The sequence below is a fragment of the Typha latifolia genome, chromosome 1 (assembly GCF_019914945.1).
Source record: "Typha latifolia isolate L0001 chromosome 1, TyphaL0001v2, whole genome shotgun sequence".
NCBI classification, from domain to species: domain Eukaryota; kingdom Viridiplantae; phylum Streptophyta; class Magnoliopsida; order Poales; family Typhaceae; genus Typha; species Typha latifolia.
Window position 1 is genome coordinate 21,027,002 of NC_133086.1, and position 20,108 is coordinate 21,047,109.

Sequence of the window (20,108 nt, forward strand, 5' to 3'; positions counted from 1 at the left end):
TGCTATCTAACACATTGATTTTCTTCTAAGTTGAGACTGCAAAGTCCCCAAGCAGAAATATTAGACAGGCTACTCTAAATTGATCCAATTAACCTCATTATATGCTCAATGAACTACAAGATCAGTTGCAATAACTGTAAACCTATTCTAAAACAACACGGAAATCCACTAACTCATTGCAGAAGGTTGATGTCTCCCTAACATCTTCCACAAGAATCATGAGGTATTAACACTCGCAAATTTTCTAGCAACCGACTGCCTAATTAGCAAAGCCAAAAATAACTTGCCTCTGGGGTTTTGAATGGTCATATGATTAAGTTAGCCTTATGTTGGCTCATACAAAATCAGCTTACGTCACACTGCTTGTTGAAGAAGCAAAAACCCAACTATCAATTCAGCATTTGCAAAAATCTGTTGATGAAACTCTGTATGCTCCTTGCTCCTTATGTATGCTATCACATCAAACTGGAACAGTCTCAAGATAAGCAGCAGGATAGTACTTCCCAAGAGCAGGAACTTTATCTATATGCCGGATGACATATTGCTTTAGGAACCTCACCTCAGGCATGTATACAATCGAAAGCAGATTAGCTTTTGCACCAGACAACCCTTCCGACTTCAAAATCTGATGCACTTTGTGCCTAGGTAGCAGCCTCTTCTCAAAACTAAACATCAGAAACATTGGGTGCTCAGCAACATATCCCGCCTCCAATCCAACTTCATTGACCAAAAAGTTCATTATAGTACGCAGTTTCTCATCGGAACGAGTAAGAAAGTTGGGAGCTTTGCGGAAGGCAGCATAGAAATTATCCTCCGACCATCCGAAGCTCTTCATAAGCTCAAATTTCACCCGGAAAGTCTCCTTACTAATCCTGCTGATAGCATGGAGTGCATACAAGAACATCTTAGAGTCGTGGGGAACCCCGAGTCTCACAGTATAGTCGACGAGCTCGCGGAAGGAGTCGGCCTTACGTGTGAGCAACCACGGCATGTTGATTAGGGCAGCAGAGATCTTCGACTCCGGCAACCCGTGCTCCTGAAGAAGCGCGGAGTTGCGCACGACGGTCTCAGCGAGGTTGCTGTGGAGGAGGGTGGGGTCCCGCTTAAGGGCCTTGAGGAGGTCAGCCTTGACCGGGAGGCGGCGCCGAAAATATTCGATCTTGGAAATAACGGTGGTGAGCCGGAGAATGGAAGGGTTCGCCGTAATGAGCTCGGCGATCTCCGAGTCCGAGAAGCCAAGATCGCGGATGGATTGGAGCTTGGGCTTGATGGTCTTTTCGACGTCGGCGGTGAGGACTCTAGGGCACCAGGTGACAATGGTTTTGATACTGGTTTGGTTCAATCCGAGGAGGTGGAGGAAGCGGAGGACGGAGTCGGGCTTCTGAGTGGATTTGAGGTGGGAGAGTTGCTTGGAAGCCTTGGTGGCCTCGGAAGAGGTGAAGCCACAGTTGGAGACTAGGTATTCCGCCATGGGTTGGAGATTGGGAGGTGGTTTTTTGGCAGCGGCGGTGGAGAAGGGGAGGAAGAGAACCCTCTCGGAGATGGGTAAGATCCTTGTGGAGAGATTTCGAGCTTTGCCATGTCGAAGGAGTGAGATCGAGAGGAGGCGGGAGGTTTGAAGAGGCATTGTGAAATAGGAATTTCGTCGAACACCTTACCTGCTTAATAGGCTTTGCGAACTCGCACGCAATACGAAACCTGTATAGTCTAGTTAGTGATTGATCGCAATTCATACAAACAGAGCGCGTACCGAAATAGCTTAGTTAAGTGGAATATGGAAGACTTGGACTCGGCAACCACTCTCGAGTCCTTGGGACAATCTATCTCAGCTCTGGCACAATGTATCTCGTCTGCCGGAGGAGCTTGAGGTCATGCTCTGCTAGGGTAATAGTAATTGTAATTGACCTCCTCTTATCCAGCTGAATCTCAGCTCTTTAAATAAAAAAGAAGAAAAAAGAAACACTCCCGAGTCCTTGACGAGACTCTGAAGACTGAAGGGTTTAACATCATCAAACCCCCTATTTAGTTCACTGATGGTTAAACTATAGTACACCTGTGTCGTTCTTCTCTCTCTCTTTTTTTTTTTTTTTGAGAGAGAGGAAATAAAAATTAGACCCTATTTCAGTATATTATAATTAAAGTATATGATGTTTAAATAAACTGAAACAATACAATGTAACGTATTTTTATATTTCTCCTTTTATTTTAATTTTGTTTTGATTTTTGTCCTAATATATGTAGTGTGCCTTCAATTCCTTGACTGACGTAAAAAATGAAGAATCATAGAAGGGTGGTCTTAACCCTTTCACTTATATTTCTACATCAATTTTTTCAACTTTTTTTTTTGGTTTTAAGGTTTACTTTCTATATTTTCTATTATAATAATTATAATTCTTACAGATTAAATAAATAGATTAATTCTCTTCAGATATAAAGGATGACAACTAAATCTAAACAAAGCACGTCGCTGGCCCCATGATGCCTTTTGTTTTCATTCTCTATGGTATTTATGCCTTAGCTCTTTGACATTATTTATGCCTTAGCTCTTTGACATTCTTTGGGCTCCTTTTCGGTCAGATTTCACTCGTTATAGAATATCTACAGTACTGAAAGATCCTCTTAACTATAAAAAAAAAATCACAAGTTTAAATCATGCACATATAATATTTTAATAATAATATCACTAAATTAGGCCGTGTTTTGAGAAAAAAAGAGAGCAAATACAGCGTATAAAACTTGGCAAATATGTAAAAAGAAAAGAAAACGAGAGGGGAAACTATAAAATTGGGGCGCGCCAAAGAAATATCTCTTACCTTAAACCCTTGCGGTCCTACCTCATTACCCCCTCTCTCTCTCTCTCTCTCAACTATCCATTTTAGGGTTTTAGAAGTCCGTGAGAAGATAGAGCTAGGCCACATAGGTATGCCGTCCCCCAACCTCTGAACCCTATCCAAGAGAGGTTCCTTGTACTTCCACGCTTCTACGGCTTGCCTCTCCCCTATCTCAAGACGGCGCCCTGTGGCTGCGGTGGTGTGAAGCTGGGGAGAGTCGTCGTCGGCTCCATGGCGACGGGAGTTTCAACCCATCGCGGCTCTCTCTGTTGCCGCTCATCATCTTCTTGTATGTGGTTCTCCTCTTCTCTCGGCCGCTCCGTGGCTGTGTCGCCATGGTCATCCTTAAGACCCCTCTCGTGCACCAGAAGGTACCGTGCTCTTTTCTTGGGATTCTTTATGATTTTTTCAGTTGAAAGATAGTTAACTATGTGCCTTTTTCTTCCAATATTCTTTCTTCTTTTTTCTAGTGCTTGTGTTTTGTGTTTGTCGACAAAGGTTGTATTGAGTTGTGAAGTTAGATCAATAAACTGGTGCAATATTTTCTGCAGTAGGAACCTAATAACTTTTTCAAGGTACCATATTTCATTATTTCTATTTCCTTCTTCAATCTCTTTTCCTTCTTGGTAAATGGCGGTAAAAAATTGTAATCTCGAGCAAGCCACCAGTAGGAGCCTTAGGGATGATGGCAAGCCTCATAGGAACTTTTATACAAGTCGGGAGAGGAAATTGATGCTGTTATTATAAAGTAGTGACCAAGGAGGTCCCTTTTGTCAAGGGACTTCATCAGGTTTTCCTATGCTAGCAAATAGCAAACAATATATGTATGCTGTTCTCATTGACCTATGCTCATGGAAAGTATAATGATTCCCTTCATTGTATTTGATATAATCTTGCAACACTTATGTGACATAGTAGACGATCTGATGACCAAATTGAATATAAGAATTGCAGGAAAGAAATTCATAAGATGAATTAATATTAGTAGATATTTTAAGAATAAATTACATCAGAATCTTTTATCATATGTTCCATGTATATCACTTTTTTGGAGTTGAAATGATTTTTTAAGCCACATCCTTTTCATGGTCGAGTCCTTATTGATCATGCCCTTTTGCTGACATCATAAATCTAATTAATTTTGGAAGGAGTATCTCCTTATTTTTGTCAATGTAGCCTGTTTGTTAAGAAGCTTTTAAAGGCTGTCATTAGTATAAGTGCATCTCTGTGATACTCTATATATCTAAAAGCACTGTGGATGACAGGCTGGGATTTTGTAGCCTCCAGAGGTCGGGTGCTAACAGTTCTGACATCGGAACTTGGGATCATTCTTATTTAAATTCTGTCTTACACTACCGAAGAATGGAACAGGACTGGGTTGATGAGAAAAACAGAGTAAAGCTTTCAAGAGTTGCTAATCAAGTTATTAATGATATTGTTTGTGGTCGTATTGTTGTGAATAACTCTGAACAGGCTCAGTCAATGGAAAAAGGAAGTATGGAATCCAGAGCTTCTCAAGATGAACATGTTTATAGAAGTACCAATTTATATCCAGGAGAAAATATAGGTAGGAGATTGGCATTTCAACCTTCCAAATATGTTGGGAAATTGTTGCCTCAACCTGCCAATGGTCGTCGTACTGATTTGGATCTCGAAGACAGTCATCTTCTGGATAAAACCGCACATGCTGACTCATCCATGACAAGTGGTGTTAGCATAGGTATGGATAATGGGGCTCAGATGGAGATGCCCCCAGATGCCCTTGCGGTGCCTCTTTTTGATATTGTCAAAGCTAAACCTGAAGATGCAATTATAAGGTACTCTCATTCCGATGGAACTTCTAGCACTGATCGATGCATTCAGAATATTGTTGGTCAACCAAAATCTACCAAAAAGCCGCAAGAATCACGAGAGAAACTTGCTCACATATTTGATAAAGTTCTTGTTGTTGATAACATCCTCGCAGCTAAGGAAGTTGTGCAGATGCTCACAACGAAGTACAGGAGTTTCATTCATGCATGTGATACTGAGGTAAGCTAAGAAACTATATATTCAAGAATATTCCAGATCTGCCTTCTACTGTTTAAGATATTTATTTCGATCTTGGCCTGCTTGCATGCTGTTCTCTGTTGTTTCCGTCCTAGATCATGCCCATCTTTTAGCTTATGTTTTCATGTGTTCTGCTTACTATGGCAGAATATTTCTGGATTTCGTGGTAATTTCATTCTGTTTCACCACAGAAAAGCACGTGATCCATGTTCATAAGATATCTGATATGAGAATGTTTAGAATTCCACTTTTTAACATCATAATTAGCTTAGTCAGCTCATTGACTACACTCCTTGTGGTTTTAAAAATATGCAGATTGATACTTTTAGATATCTGACATGGTTTCAGCAAAATATATTAATGTGAAAATCATCTAAGGATACCATTTTTTATTTTAGTATCGTTAAGTTTTATTTTCATTTTGGGTCAGTACATTCTTTCTACAGGTAGCAAAGATTGATGTGAAACAAGACACACCTGTTGGTCATGGGGAGGTCATATGCTTTAGTATATATTCATGCAAATCAGGTTCAGAAGCTGATTTTGGCAATGGGAAATCATGTATTTGGGTGGATGTACTTGATGGGGGGCAGAATGTTCTAATGGAGTTTGCTCCATTTTTTGAAGATCCAGCAATCAAGAAGGTATATTTGTTTCTTCTTATGGAAAAGTTGTATTTCACAGAGGGCTATGATAACTTCTAGAATTTCATAATAAGCTGAATGACACCCATTGTTAATTTTATATCATTTTATTTGTTCTGAGGTTATTCATTTTTTTCTTTGTTCTCCTTGTAAGGTTTGGCACAACTATAGTTTTGATAGTCATATTATAGAGAACTATGGGCTCAAGCTTTCTGGATTTCATGCTGATACCATGCATCTTGCACGGCTTTGGGACTCCTCAAGGAGGGCTGATGGTGGATATTCACTTGAAGCACTTACAAGTGACTCTGTAGTAATGTCTGATGCTCAGACAGGCCTTAATGATGGATTGAATGTTGGAAAGATATCAATGAAATCCATTTTTGGTAAGAAAAAGGTTAAAAAAGATGGATCTGAAGGTAAAATTATTACCATTCCCCCAGTTGAAGAGCTTCAAAGAGAAGAACGAAACCTGTGGATTTGCTACTCTGCATTAGATTCAATAAGTACATTAAGACTTTTTGAGAGCTTAAAAAGAAAGCTTGAGGGTATGCTTTGGACTCTTGATGGTTATCCTAAGGGAACAATGTATGATTTCTATGAGGAATATTGGCGTCCCTTTGGTTTTCTTTTAACCAAAATGGAAACTGCAGGAATGCTCGTTGATCGTTCTTACCTTTCACAGATTGAAAAAATTGCTATTGCTGAACAACAATTAGCTGCAGATTTGTTCCGAAAGTGGGCCTCTAAGTATTGTGCTGATGCTAAGTATATGAATGTTGGAAGTGATGCACAAATCCGACAGCTTTTCTTTGGCGGCATACAAAACAGGTATATGCATTGCCTCAAAATGTATACCTGTGTTTTTTAGTCATAACATTTAACTTTTCTCATATTTAGTATTCTTGTTAACTTTTTAGTACTCTTGATTTTGGAAAGTATTTTGCATTCTTTGTTGAACGTTGTTGATATTGTCATCCTCTGGTATTGCTAATCGATAGTTATGCCATAGTGTTGATAAATTGGCCTATAGTACAGTGTTACCTTCTATGTAGGTTATCTGCAATTCAGGAAAGCTTCATTGCATATTTGCTGTTTCTTATTATAGGATAGTTGTTCTCAATTGTTGAGGTAGATGTGTTACAAAAAGGGATGATGATATGAAAGTTCACTACTGTAGGCTGTGTTCAACTATTGGTGGTTCATCTCCATCTCTTTTGTTTATAATTTGTAGTTTTTACTGTATTAATTTCTTCAGATCTTGAAGTTTATAGAGTTCAATAGTTAGGGCTTTCTAGGAGAAAATTATATAAAGTGTAAGGTACAAAGCTTACATATCAAATAGTGAGAGCTTTCTAGTAGAAAACTATTTACTGTAAGGTACACAACTTACATGTCAAATTGTCTAGAAATCTCTTGTTTGATGCATGGTGCATGAAGGTAAATTGGCGGGCTATTGTTTAGTTAGAATCCCATTTGTATCTTGTTTGACAATTAGGAAGACTGAATTTAAGGGCCAAAATTGACTTTCTAGCTACTTGCAAGTATGCCCATCATTTTTAGCTACTTGCTAGCTTGTGCTAACACCTTTGGTTGAGAAGTATACCTATGCTTGTGCCCCAATCTGTCTGAGAGGGATATATTTTGGAGTACTGCTGTATTTGGTGCAACAACTAGGTCAAGCTCCTATTATGCGATAAAATTAAGCTCATTCTCATTTGATTAGAAGAAGTAATGGAACATAGAACATGGATGACCACATATTTCTTTTTAGATGCTTGAAAAATTATAAGATCGGGCTCTTTTAATTTCTGGAACATGAAATGCGTATCTTTATCATCTGGATAATCTTCTATAGTTCTCATTCAGTTTGTAAAAATATCTAGTTGTGCAATATCTTTAAAACTTTTTATTATCTTTGAAGTATATGGAAAGAAATACTTTTGCCTTTGGTCTTGGTTAGTGTTCCAAGGTGATTTGGTTTTAATTGTGAATATCTGTTAAAGATATAAATGGTTTGCTTCAGCAAAGTGAGACTACTAAAGGTTCAAACTTATCATTATATCAAGACACAAAACATGTCACGTGAATGGAGGAGCTCAACTCCTTTTATACATAGATTTGATGTTTTTTAAATCATGAAGTACAGTAAAAATGACCAGAAAGTAGAATGTCTAAATTTAGAGGTTGTTACGTCTTTTATTACTTACTCTTTCTATTTCATTTGCAGATAATTGTCTTGGTGGCACTATATATGCATACTGTATTATAAGCATTTGTTAAATGCTGTACCTTTTCTTCTTTTTGCATCTGAATCTTGTAACTTGATATTATTCTCACATGTAATTGACTATTCATTGGTCACTAGTATGTCCTTATATGAAATTGCCACCTTTTCTGGTCTCTGCAGCAATTTATTTACTTTAAATCCTGATTTCTGACAGGAAAGATCCAAATGAAACTTTGCCGTCATCGAAAATATTTAAAGTGCCAAATGATGAGAATGTAATTGAAGAGGGAAAGAAGAGCCCTTCTAAATATCGCACTATTACACTTTGTAATCTTGGTGTAGATATACAGACTGAGATATATACAGCTAGTGGATGGCCTTCCGTTAGTGGTGATGCTTTGAAGACATTGGCGGGGAAGATCTCAACAGATCAGATTTATACGATGGAGGATGAATGCGGAAGTGAATATGATAGCAGTTCAGAATGCGAGCACAATTCATTAGGAGATGAAGAGGAAGAAACTCCTGACAAAATTATAGATGTCCAAGACACACCTTCATATGGAACTGCTTATGATGCATTTGGTAGAGGAAAGGCGGGGAAGGAGGCATGTCATGCTATCGCAGCTCTTTGTGAGGTCTGCTCTATTGATTCATTGATATCCAACTTCATTCTTCCCCTACAGGTGAGCTGACTCGCATAACATACTAATGAGAAAAATATTATACATTTATACATGATATTGCTGGTTTAGGTTATTTACCAATTATTATGTCATGTTAGTTATTCCTAGGAAGCTAGTAATTTGAAACAGATCTTCAATTTCATCCAACTCATATGGTGTCTCTTGGTTCTTTCTTTTTCTTCTTTATCTGTAGGGAGATCATATATCATGTAATGATGGACGGATTCATTGTTCATTGAACATCAACACTGAAACTGGACGCCTATCAGCTAGGAGACCGAATTTGCAGGTTTTGATTTATTTGTAGTTCTATCGCAATTTTCTATTTATTCTGTCTTCTTTGAATGGAATATTATTTATAAAAAGGGTTATTGTGCCAGTGGCATGAGGAGTGCTGGTTAGCAATGGGCACAGTATGTTCTGATTGGACTGTTGTCATGGGGACACATTGTACCAAATGTTATGTGCTAATTTTGCACATGGTTGGCATGGGGAGCATGAATATAATCCCCATGTATCAGTTTAGAGAACCCACTGGCGTGGTACATGTGGATTCTCATGCACAGTATGACAATCCATGGTTTGTTATGATACGAGAAATGTCAACATAATGGTGCTGCTCTTAGCTTTGTAGCTTGATTTCTACATATGGTGTCCTGGGGAAAAAATCATACAATTAAGAGTGTTGTCGACAGGAAATACATAGAAAATTACTTTATACAGTAGAGCTCAAAGGATAAAAAAATATGAACTGTTGCGGTACTCATCATAGATCTTGTTGATCACATATAAATTAGAATTACATCAAGGTTTCAAGTTCCAGCTGGAACCCAGGTTTTAAAAAAGACTTCAGGTGGTTGGTGGCAAACAAGGTATGATAGGTACCAACCATTTAATGCCTAGGCACTAGCTAAATCCTAGCTGAAATTTTATACCTTGGATTTCAATCTCTCTTCAACCAGGACAGGCTTTCTAGTATTCATGCTTTTATTATATTCATATCAATCACTTGTAGAGGTACGAGATTTTCCTGTAACATGTTTTACAGTCAGAAACATCAGAGATGAACTACAATCCTATTGGTAGGATAGAAGTCTGCAAAATTGATTTTTGAAGGTTGAAATGACCCATAACATAGGTTATGATAATGTCATTTGAAACCACTGCCAAAAATCATGTTGATTGGATATTTGTTTTACACTTGTACATTGTACAGAATCATTATATTAACTTAGTCCTTGATTTGCCAGGGGTTATTTTGGGATCAAATCCTAGCCTAATACCAAAGCTTTTCTCTTTGTGCTACACTTTTTCTAGAGGAACAACCAGTGCATCAGCCTATGTCAGATTGGGCTATCCTACTCTGAACATTTATAATACTCTTGCCCATTTCTGAATTTGTTGGTTTCGTGCTCAACACCTACAAGTTTGATTCAGTTGTTTATAATGGAGAATATGTGATATTTCTTTCAATGTTCTTGTCTTTATTTCCTGTTTGAATAGTTAAATCAATCAATCTTCATTGTTAATAAATCTTCTTCCTTGCCTCAGAATCAACCTGCACTAGAGAAGGATCGATACAAGATCCGTCAGGCTTTTATTGCTGAACCTGGAAACTCTCTCATTGTTGCTGATTATGGGCAGGTATTTGATTGGATGTTAATATCAATCGTTCCTATGGGAAAAAATTATTTGACTGCGCATCCTAATTATGAAATAAATGATATGGATAGCTGGAGCTTAGGATCTTAGCGCATCTTGCAAACTGCAAAAGCATGTTGGATGCCTTCAAAGCTGGTGGTGATTTCCATTCTAGGACAGCTATGAATATGTATAAATATATCCGTGAGGCTGTTGAAGAAAAGAGGGTGCTTCTTGAATGGCATCCTCAACCTGGTGAAGAGAAACCTCCAGTTCCATTATTGAAGGTACTTGACTTTTTAATGTCTCGCAGTTCTAACGTATTTCTTAAAAAATAAAACGATTTGAACAACCTAGTGTAGATTCCAGGTCAAGTTGGGTAAGTTTAATATATGAGGTATTATGTAACATGACTTGGTCATCACTCTGTCATGTGTTCTTAGGCATTTATCCATGATGGTTTATTTTAGTTAATTTATCACCATATTTAGGCAGTCAAAAAGTCTACTTGTAAGTGGATCTGACAAGCCTTGGTCAACTAAGGAGATGGTTTGTTTGGTTTGTCTATCTGATGTTTTTACTGGGCGATAGATGTACGATGTCATCTATGATATACTTCTTGAGGCCAGCGAATAGTGCAGTTTCATCCATTTCTGCTTCCATGCTGATACCATATTCATGGAAGTGCCTGGTTTCAAAGTGACATATACTCTTTTCAGTTTTTTGTCATTAAGTTTAGTATATGTCTTGCACTTACATTTACTTGTTCTTGATTAATGTTTTTTTTTACCTTGTAAAAGTACACTAAAATCAAAATCAATTTGGTTTCAGTCGTCCTATAAATTGTTAGTGGCTAGTCCAAACTGAAAATTCGTTTTTCATTGGTTTTGACATCGCTTGTTCTTGTTAAGGGTTTCATTGAATTGACTAGTTTCAGCTAAAACATGCCGATAATTTCCCCCCTATATAAGTTAATCCAGCTGATAAGATAGGTTAGCCAGTTCTGCACTTCTGTCAGATCATGAATATGTATCGTGAACGTCTGTAATAATGTCAGTCCTTCCCTTACGCTTATTTAGCCATGATTAATCTTTCCAATTTCTTCACTTCTATAAATCTTCCGCCTCTAATAAACTTATACTAAGTGGGTGTTGGTAAACTGTTAATGAATTCTTCTTTTCTGAGAATGAATAGCTGGAAATCATCGGTATCATTTTATCTGTCACACACATCTTGATGTGAATTAGCAAGCTCAAGCACGCTGAACTCAACTCATCAACTCTGCATGATTAAACATCACTGGAGGGTCACCTCGAGCTTAGGTCTATTCAACACTGAAAAAAGTACCTGCGGTATGCGGGCGGTCATGTCATTGTATGGTGCATATGCAGTCTAGCAATAAAAATATTAAAAATAACTAATATAAAATTTACTTTTCTAATGCGTTGAATATTTTAACATAGTAAGCTAATGATAGGTAAAAATTGTTTTGGTCAACTTCATGCCCTTTGGTATACTATATTCTTTATTGTGGCAATTAAACACTCGAAAAGAGAAGTAAAGTAATATAGCTATGGATAAGGGAATATGTAAAGCTGGAGGATAGGATATATCTCTGTTGCCTGTTACTATGCTTGAATAGTACCTTTGATTGTAGGATGCTTTTGCTGCGGAGAGAAGGAAGGCCAAAATGCTTAATTTCTCTATTGCATATGGAAAGACACCTGTTGGACTCTCTCGGGATTGGAAGGTACTTGCTTTTTACTACCACAATCTAAACAACTAGATTTTTTTGGAAAACTTTGCTCCATTGTTCCTACATTAACTCCAGTGTATCCATGTCAGTTTCACTAATGAAAACTGATCTATGCAGTTGGGTAATGGAACAGTTTTCTCATACTGATATGACCTTCTGACAAAGAGTTTCCTGTGTAACTTCATTGATTTTGTTTCAGTAAGGCACAATCTGTTTGCAAGATGTTACATGAAGATACCTAAGTCCATTATACAGTAATAGCACAGTTCCGGTAAACACGCTAAGATAATTCCTCAGTGATGTCATATGATAATGGCAATCATGAATCTAGGTCAAAGCGACCTATCAGAAAATTGTTGGTGCTTCTTGAAGGGTATTTTGACACTGAAGTGTGAAGAACCTGACACCCACCTGATAAAGGAAAGGAGTCTGCTTTGGAGTGGAACTGTGGTCCAAACAAAATTCAAACATAGGGTGGAAAATTAACTCTCATGCGATCTTTTGATAGTAGAGATATAGAATATGGGTTGGGGAGGAAAGAAGAGAAAGGTGTTGAGGCAAATGGAGTAAGGAGAATTGAGAGGTGGGTAATAGAAATGTATAAGCGAATGGAGTTTGAGATAGAAGATAAAGGCTAATGGATGTGGACAGAAAAGACAGGTGGTGTGAGGGACAGAGGGAGAAATAGAGAGTTTTAAAATGAAAGCGGAATAAAGAATTCATCAAATTAGTTTGTATTTTTCTTAGTTAAACTTGCACCAGCTGGGTTGATACAATATGACTGTACTATGCTAGTTATGACTTGTGAGTTCAGAATTTTCCTGGCCTCATCATATTTAGCATGAATGTTGCTTAGCGACTTCTTGAGCTTATCTGAAGCTTGCTCACACCCCCATCTGAGCCCACCTATTCTACTAGCCATTAAACCTGTCCACCATCTTTCAAGGCATGGCACCACTTCAGAGGTTTCCTAGAGTTGGTCTGCGGATTCGGATCTTCCCCTTGAATCTGAATTGGATATTAAATTACAAAGGAGCAGAAGTTGGATTATATCACATTGTCACAAATAGTAGGATTCCTCTTCAGACCCCTTTGTAAAATTAAAATAGTGAATGAGATACAAAGAACTGTAGAAGCATTCAGAAATCCCTGTCATGATATGAATGATGATATAAGAGACAATCACCTAAGGACATAAAATTAGATCATTCAAGAACATTAACCTGAAAATTTGCATCTCAATTTAACAGAATGTACATTTTTATAGGTAAAGTTCCAAAAGGTGGGCTTAGTGCTACACGCTCTCTAGGTCAAACCAATCCTTACCAATATTCTCTTTCTGATTCAATAGTTGAACTTTACATGTATATCTCTACCTTGGAACTCTACTAATTTTATTTTCAGTATAAGTACGAGTTAATTTTTTACTTGAGAACAACTTATATTTCTTGTTTTCTTTCACTCTTACTAGTTCAATTCCAAAAGGATGTTGCAATTGTAAATTATAAGCTACAGGCTTATTGTTAGATATCTATCATTCTGAAGTATAAGAAAGCTAAACAAGTCAACTGTTGTTGTGGAGACAGGAGAAGTGTCCAAGATGGTTTTTGAACATAGTAATGCTGCTGGAAGAGGAACATAGATTAGTTGTTGGGCAATGATATGGAAGAGACAAATTAAGATTTGAAGACCTTATTTTCTTATTACAGAGTCATCAACTATTTTTAATGTTATTCACTATTCATTTGAGTTTCATTTAAAAGAAAATCTAGACTAGTATTCTGGCCTGATTTAATATGATGCAAATAGTGATTGGTTGGGCTTGGGAAATGCACCTAAGATTATATATTTTTGGTTTTGAAGTTTGTTAATGAGGCACCTGATTAGGAAACAAGATGAGAGTTCTCTCTTGACATCAACTAGGTTTTTGCTTTGAAGAAATAGAGCAAATAAATGCTTTCTTCTTCGTTGTGTTCTTGCGTGGATTGATTGATGAGTGAGACCAAACCTTGCAGATAATTTTTGGAGAGGGAGTTTTAGATGATACTTTTCTCTTTTATCTTGCTTCTCTTTTTCCTGATCTAGGATTTACTGCTATTCTTCAGAAGTTCTCTTATCACTATTTTTATGTCTAGGTTTCTGTTAAGGAAGCTAAGGAAACAGTCAAACTCTGGTATAAGGAAAGAAAAGAAGTTCTGCGCTGGCAAGAGGAACGCAAAAAGCAGGCACAAAATGAACATTGTGTTTATACATTGTTAGGACGATCGCGCCGTTTTCCTTCTATCGTTAATGCAAGTCCTGGCCAGAGGGGTCACATTGAGCGAGCAGCTATTAATACTCCTGTACAGGTAAGTACCTTTTTTCCTTTGAATTTCTTGATATCCAATAGCAAATTTACTCTTGCTGGCTTGATTTGTGATTCATATGTTATTTGCCAGCATTTTTTGTTATTATGGTATCTTCTGTAGATTCTACAACTGAGAAATTGCCTTTATATGAATCTGGACTTTCTTGCAAGAAATATGCATCTAGTAAGAATCAGAAGAGAAGTTTTAGACATCCAATCTCTCTGCTATTTAAAATTTTAAGAATGGAAAATCAAAGAAGTTTTTCTTTATTATCTTTACAAAGGGTTTGAATGAGGAGAGAAGATTACTAGCACAGTAATTTGTTTTCCTGATCTTTTTCACCAGAAATAATGTTAGAGGTGTATTCTTAACATAATTAGTTCAGGGGTCTTCATAAACATATTCATGGAAAAAAAATTCTATGTCGAAATTTATTTTGTGGGTAGCCAAATGCTCCTTGAATTCTTCAAAATATGAAGACTTTAGATACCTTTATTTTGTGTTTGAATGTAAAATTGAGTGTTCTGTCCGAAATGTTATGGTGCCTTGCATGGTTTCTGCGTATGGGATGACTAGAACCAGGAATACTTTTATAGAAAGTAGTGTTATGAAGTGTAAATAGTAGAGCTAAGAATATATCATGAAGTGAGTGCAGTTTTTTAGATGGATGAATGGAGATACCTAGAGGGTTTCATCGTGGTAATCTGAGGTAGCAACACTATGGACAAAATATGCAACTGGTAAAGCGAAAACAGATTTATATCCCCCTAAAAGAAGTCTCTTTCTTTCCTATTTGTTGTTTTTTTGTTATGACAATCCATTCTTACACTTTTACTAATAGATGGTTAGTTGTTTGAGTAGATGCTTATTGTCAATATGCTTACGAACTACTTTTAACAGGGTAGTGCAGCAGATGTTGCTATGTGTGCCATGCTTGAGATAGAAAGGAATCCTCATCTGAAGAGGCTTGGGTGGAGACTGCTTTTGCAGGTTTATTTCTTAAATGTTTCTTGGTTTTCTATAAGATAAACTAATTAGGTGCCTTATTGATTAATGGAATAGGAGATTGCTTGCAGTAGAATACTATGCTCCTGATGTCCCTGATTGCAAATTGTGGTTCTACAACCTCATGATACGAAACTTTCTATATATGAAGTTTTTTTATGAAGGTTTTTTTAATATTTTATTTTCCCTTCCAATAAAATCAATATCCTTTGCTAATAGACAAGGCTTTTATGGGTGTGGGGGAATGATCATTATGGAAAAATCTCCTGCCCCCCCTGCATATCATTATTTTGGTATTAAATATTTCCTTCTTGGTAATGTTTGTTATCATTATTTAGCATATTCACTTGTTATGTGCTTATGTTATTGTAACCCACTTCTATATATTGGTAGTTATCTTTCAGTAATGGAGGTAGGTTGCATATCTTCCTACGAGACCTCATATCTGTTAGGAGGCTCTCATGCACTGAAGTACCTTTACTGATTACATTTTTGCCTAGGAGCAACACAATGTACTTTTGCTCCGATGGAGCTAGAGAAACTGACACCAGCATTGACTTGTGGGCAGGTGCATGATGAAGTTATATTAGAAGGCCCTACAGAGTCTGCTGAGCTCGCAAAGTCTATAGTTGTCGAATGCATGTCGAAGCCCTTCTATGGCACCAACTTCCTGAAGGTTGACCTTGCTGTTGATGCCAAGTGTGAGCAGAGTTGGTATGCAGCCAAGTAAGAATTAGATGTGATATAACTGGTCCTAATTTTGTTCCTGTATGTGGCTTCATCTTCCATGATCACGTTCAGCCCTCCTTTATTGATAAGTGAAGCTTGGTCTGTCGGCATTTACCTGGAAGTAACGCTTGCATTTACTATTTGGTGGAGTCCAGCGTGGTGTCATATAAGCTTCTCCGTCTCTGTATACTAGTCTTCCTGTGAAAGAATGAGCAGTGATAGGAGCTGTTCAGATGGCTTTATCTGTGCCTTGTGATGGGAGCATTTAGAACGTAGCAGATTCTGTACCTTCAGTGAAATATCATGTCCAAGCAAGAAATCTCCATAATCTAGAGGCCTACTCCAATATGTGGTGAATTACTTAATCCTAAGCTGTCGATGACAGTTAGCTGCATCATTTAAGCTTTAAAGGGGCCTCATGTTCGGGGAAAAGAGTATTTTCTGTATTCGCTCAAAGAGTAGATTCAGGGTTACTCTACATTCTTGTATGTATATTCTTTTCAGCATATTAGGAATGGTCAGTTGACCTCCGTGTAATATATACTAGCAGCAAATGTTGATCTTGGGTATGTTCAGGGAGAGTTTCAGCTTATCTATGGCATATTTATCCTAATATAAAGTTATCTCAGGAAATTCATCTTCTAATAATCTGATGCTGATGGTGAGGTTCTTTGTTCACATGTTTCAGATATACTATGATATTGAACAGGGTCTTCTGCTGGACATTATACTGACAAATCCTTGTGGACGAAGGGCAGTTGGCCGTTAGACTAGATTCAAGACATGAGTTTAGTTGAAAATAAATCAAAGAATAAAGATTACGGTCTGTTATCTAGGATAACCATAAACTTCTTTTTGAACGGTTTTTATAGAGAAATGACCATGTAAACACTACAGCAACGGAAGAATGACTTGTGATAGGTTGCCAATATGATGTCCACCCTTTAGAAATTAAGTCAAAATTATTAATCAAACAAATTTAGGAGAATGCAAGAAAACTGCTAACCATTTAGAACATGAAAAAAACACTTGGGGGCTGTTTGGCTTCGCACATTTATAAAAGCTGCACATATAAAGTGCAATGCAAAAGTAGTTCCAAATTTATAAAGCCTATGAATATCCTTTCTAAGGTTTAAGTTAGGCTCATATACGGCATCTTGACATACACTTCAAAACAGTGAATGTCAAAAAATCTCAACCTTCAATGACAAGAAACGAGGAAAGATACATGACTTCTGTTTATATTGGTATCCATTTGACATTACATATACTACATATTGAAACACAAAATCAAACGAGACCTAAGAGATCTTTAACTATTTCAGCTCAATTTGAACTATCTCAAGTTGTGGAAGGACTACCATGTGAAAGATAAGCTAAGCCAGGAAACCTTGAACAAAGCCGGATGATATTCATGTGGATCAATCTTTCATTAAATTTTCAACGGATGGCTTAAACTTGTAAGAGGCAAAAAAAAAATGGTAGAGAATCTAATATGGAACTATAACATCTCCAGCTAGTGCTGAAACACGAAGTAGAACATTGGTTATAGATAGCAACCTAATTTCTTGATAACATGAATAAAAATGACTTTGGAACATATAACCTTGAAGGTCAAATCTTGCGAAAATCTAGATCTAATACGATGTAACCTCACCTAGAAGCTTAATCAGTTAAGATGATGTACATTTGTATTGGCACGATGTCGGTAGTACCAATTACAGAGCAGCAATGTGGGGAAAAAGTATATTATCACCTGACTGGCTAGCTGGATGTTTTAGCTGATAAGGGATAACATTAGCGTAAGCACCTGACTGGATTGAGGAAATACAAGCTTATCAGCCATCATTATGCAGATATTTAAAGGAAACTAGCATTTTTTCCATTTGTAACTCGTAAAGGAAGATCCACTTTTATCAGACAGACTCCAAATGACAGCAAAGAAAAACGATAATAGTTAATGATAAATGTTGATGTTATGATTTCAAGAACATGGAACATATTTATATGCTTAAATAGTTTTTCTATATTGATTTTGCACTTGGGTCATAGCTCATTAGGAGGATGACCATTGTTATTTGCAAGACCAATGAGTTGTCTATTTGTAAACCAAACCTCAACAGTTTGATGGACATTACCAGTCAATTGATCAAATTAATGATGAACAAAATAATCAAAAGTGACCATATTGACAAATGTACGTACACGGATAATGTCCAACAACATTCAGCTTGATCACAACTCACAGTTGGCAAATCCATAAGCAAATGACCTCTGTAATGGTATCTAACAAAAATGAAATTCAGGCAAGAATGAGACATGGAAGGCCCTTTTGTAGCACAATAATATGTCTAAAAGCAAGAAAAAGTCCAGGTATCCAGCTACTGATACAAAATTCATGTTGGTATTCTTGGAAGTTGACAGTTATACCTGATTGCATGAAGAGAAATGGAGGAGAAACCAAGCCAGTTAGATCTTAAGTCTGCTGCATCCGAGAACCAAAAAGTTACGTGCTACCTCTTCTACCACATTCAGCAGCATATATCTCTTGCAGCCATGGCACTTCCTCCTTGTATGGAAGAATAAAATTCTTCAAAAACATCTCATCTGGCTGAAGTAGAATAGTGGAGATCTTATATTTTCTGCTATGAAGACCTCTTGCCTCCAACATCGTCAACACCCGGTGACGAGGCAGCATCCTCTTCTCCAAACTATATGTCAAAAGCTGCGGATGCTGCGCGAGGTAATCCGGTTCACAGCCGATCTCCTTGACGAAAAACTCCATCTTTGCACGCACTGTCATCTCAGAAACCGTCAAAAAAGTTGGCGACTTGCGGAATGCAGCAAGAAACTGGACCTCCGACCAACCAAAACTCCTCATAGTTGGCCTTGAATCTACTCGTACTTACAAAATTGAGAGTCCACATTGCCTGTGGAAATACTCGAGCATTCTGCGGAATCCCGAGCCCCTTGACACGCTCAACCAAAGCACGGAGCTTCTCAGGCTTTCGAAGGTTAAAGGTGGGATTTCTTCTTAACAACCGAGTGATGCTTTTGTCGGAGATGCCGCAATCTCGAAGCAAGGCGAGGTTGGGGGTAACGGTTCGCTCGATGCTGCAGCTCAAGAGCCAAGTATTATCCCTAAGAATCTTGGTCAAGCGATTGGTGCCGATAAGGATCCTCGGGACAACGGTGCGAGCTAAGCTGAGATGGAGTACTTGAGGATTGGAGACGAGGACAAGATTTACATCGAGTCCGGAGAAGCCCTACTCCTCCAAAGCTTGGAACTTTGGAACAAAGATCGTCTCCACATTGGAGCAGAGCAGCTTGGGCTTCGAAGAGAGGAGCTTTTTAAGTTGGATTTTATCGAAGCCGCGGGATTCGAGATACTCGACGACGCAGTTGGGTTTCTCAGGGGTTTTGAGGTGAGATAGAGATTGGGAGGCCTTGGCTGCCTCGGATGGAGAGAAGCCGCACGAGCTTACGAGGTATTCGGCCATGAAATGGGGCTGGGAAGGAGATGGGCTGGCGCATGTAAGGGAGGAAGAGGAAATGGCGGTGGCGGTGGCGGTGGCGCTGGTTGAGAAGTGGAAGAGGCATTGGAAAAGGCGGCGGCGCCGGTAGACGGAGGACGAGAGCTTGGGGAGCATCTCCTCGTACAAATGCAAATGCAATTACCGGTTCAACCAAGTCTACTTTGTTTATTTCGGTCCAAACCCTATATAAGAACTACAAATTTTCTGAAAATTTTGAGAAGAGATCGAACGCTTCCCTAGCCTACAGGCTATAGTGCCCCAAAATTGTATAAAAACTTAAAAAGAAACTATTCACAAAATTAGGAAAGAGAAAGTTCACTTTAACATTTTTCTTCTCCAGATGAAGTTTTCGTGTCTCTGTTAAAATAAAACAAAGAGAAATTTGTAGTTAGCACTTTGCATTGTAGTTTTGGGGATTATTAGATGGAGATAAAAAATCAAGACTAATGGATCATTTCGATTATGAGCAAAAAGAAAAAAAAAAAAGGGTGCAAGACATAATAAGCCTAAAAATCAGAGGGCTAAACGAAAATTAAAACATGGTTGACCTCCAATTACACAAGTAAATTCGAATATCCTTCGCCATTAGAGTGAATATGTGAAAATGAGGAGAAACAAAAACTAGGCACTGATTCCAGTAAGACTGATGCAAT

General features: G+C 37.8%; 2 protein-coding genes and 1 pseudogene across 3 annotated transcripts; 1 reads left to right on the forward strand and 2 right to left on the reverse strand.

Moving 5' to 3' along the window:
* Positions 1-79: 79 nt before the first annotated feature.
* On the reverse strand, positions 80-1,978 carry LOC140792322 (transcription termination factor MTERF8, chloroplastic-like). Of its 2 annotated transcripts, none has more exons than XM_073143257.1 (2): positions 560-1,978; positions 80-452 (listed from the first exon to the last, which is right to left on the reverse strand). In XM_073143257.1, exons 1-2 carry the CDS (start codon positions 1,625-1,627, stop codon positions 444-446), a joined length of 1,077 nt encoding a protein of 358 aa, XP_072999358.1. In that variant the 5' UTR covers positions 1,628-1,978; the 3' UTR covers positions 80-443. The 2 variants fall into 2 exon arrangements, with proteins under 2 accessions (XP_072999358.1, XP_072999350.1); XM_073143249.1 differs by having other exon boundaries at positions 80-465.
* Positions 1,979-2,811: 833 nt separating this feature from the next.
* LOC140784888 (DNA polymerase I A, chloroplastic-like) lies at positions 2,812-16,552 on the forward strand. The gene is made up of 12 exons (XM_073132491.1): positions 2,812-3,202; positions 4,097-4,862; positions 5,327-5,524; positions 5,679-6,355; positions 7,969-8,440; positions 8,634-8,729; positions 9,992-10,084; positions 10,174-10,368; positions 11,739-11,831; positions 13,973-14,185; positions 15,086-15,175; positions 15,759-16,552. The coding sequence occupies exons 1-12, from the start codon at positions 3,063-3,065 to the stop codon at positions 15,918-15,920; spliced, it is 3,195 nt and encodes a 1,064-aa protein (XP_072988592.1). The 5' UTR covers positions 2,812-3,062; the 3' UTR covers positions 15,921-16,552.
* A 1,732-nt stretch (positions 16,553-18,284) lies between these two features.
* On the reverse strand, positions 18,285-19,935 carry LOC140784911 (transcription termination factor MTERF8, chloroplastic-like; annotated as a pseudogene).
* Between the last annotated feature and the right edge of the window lie 173 nt (positions 19,936-20,108).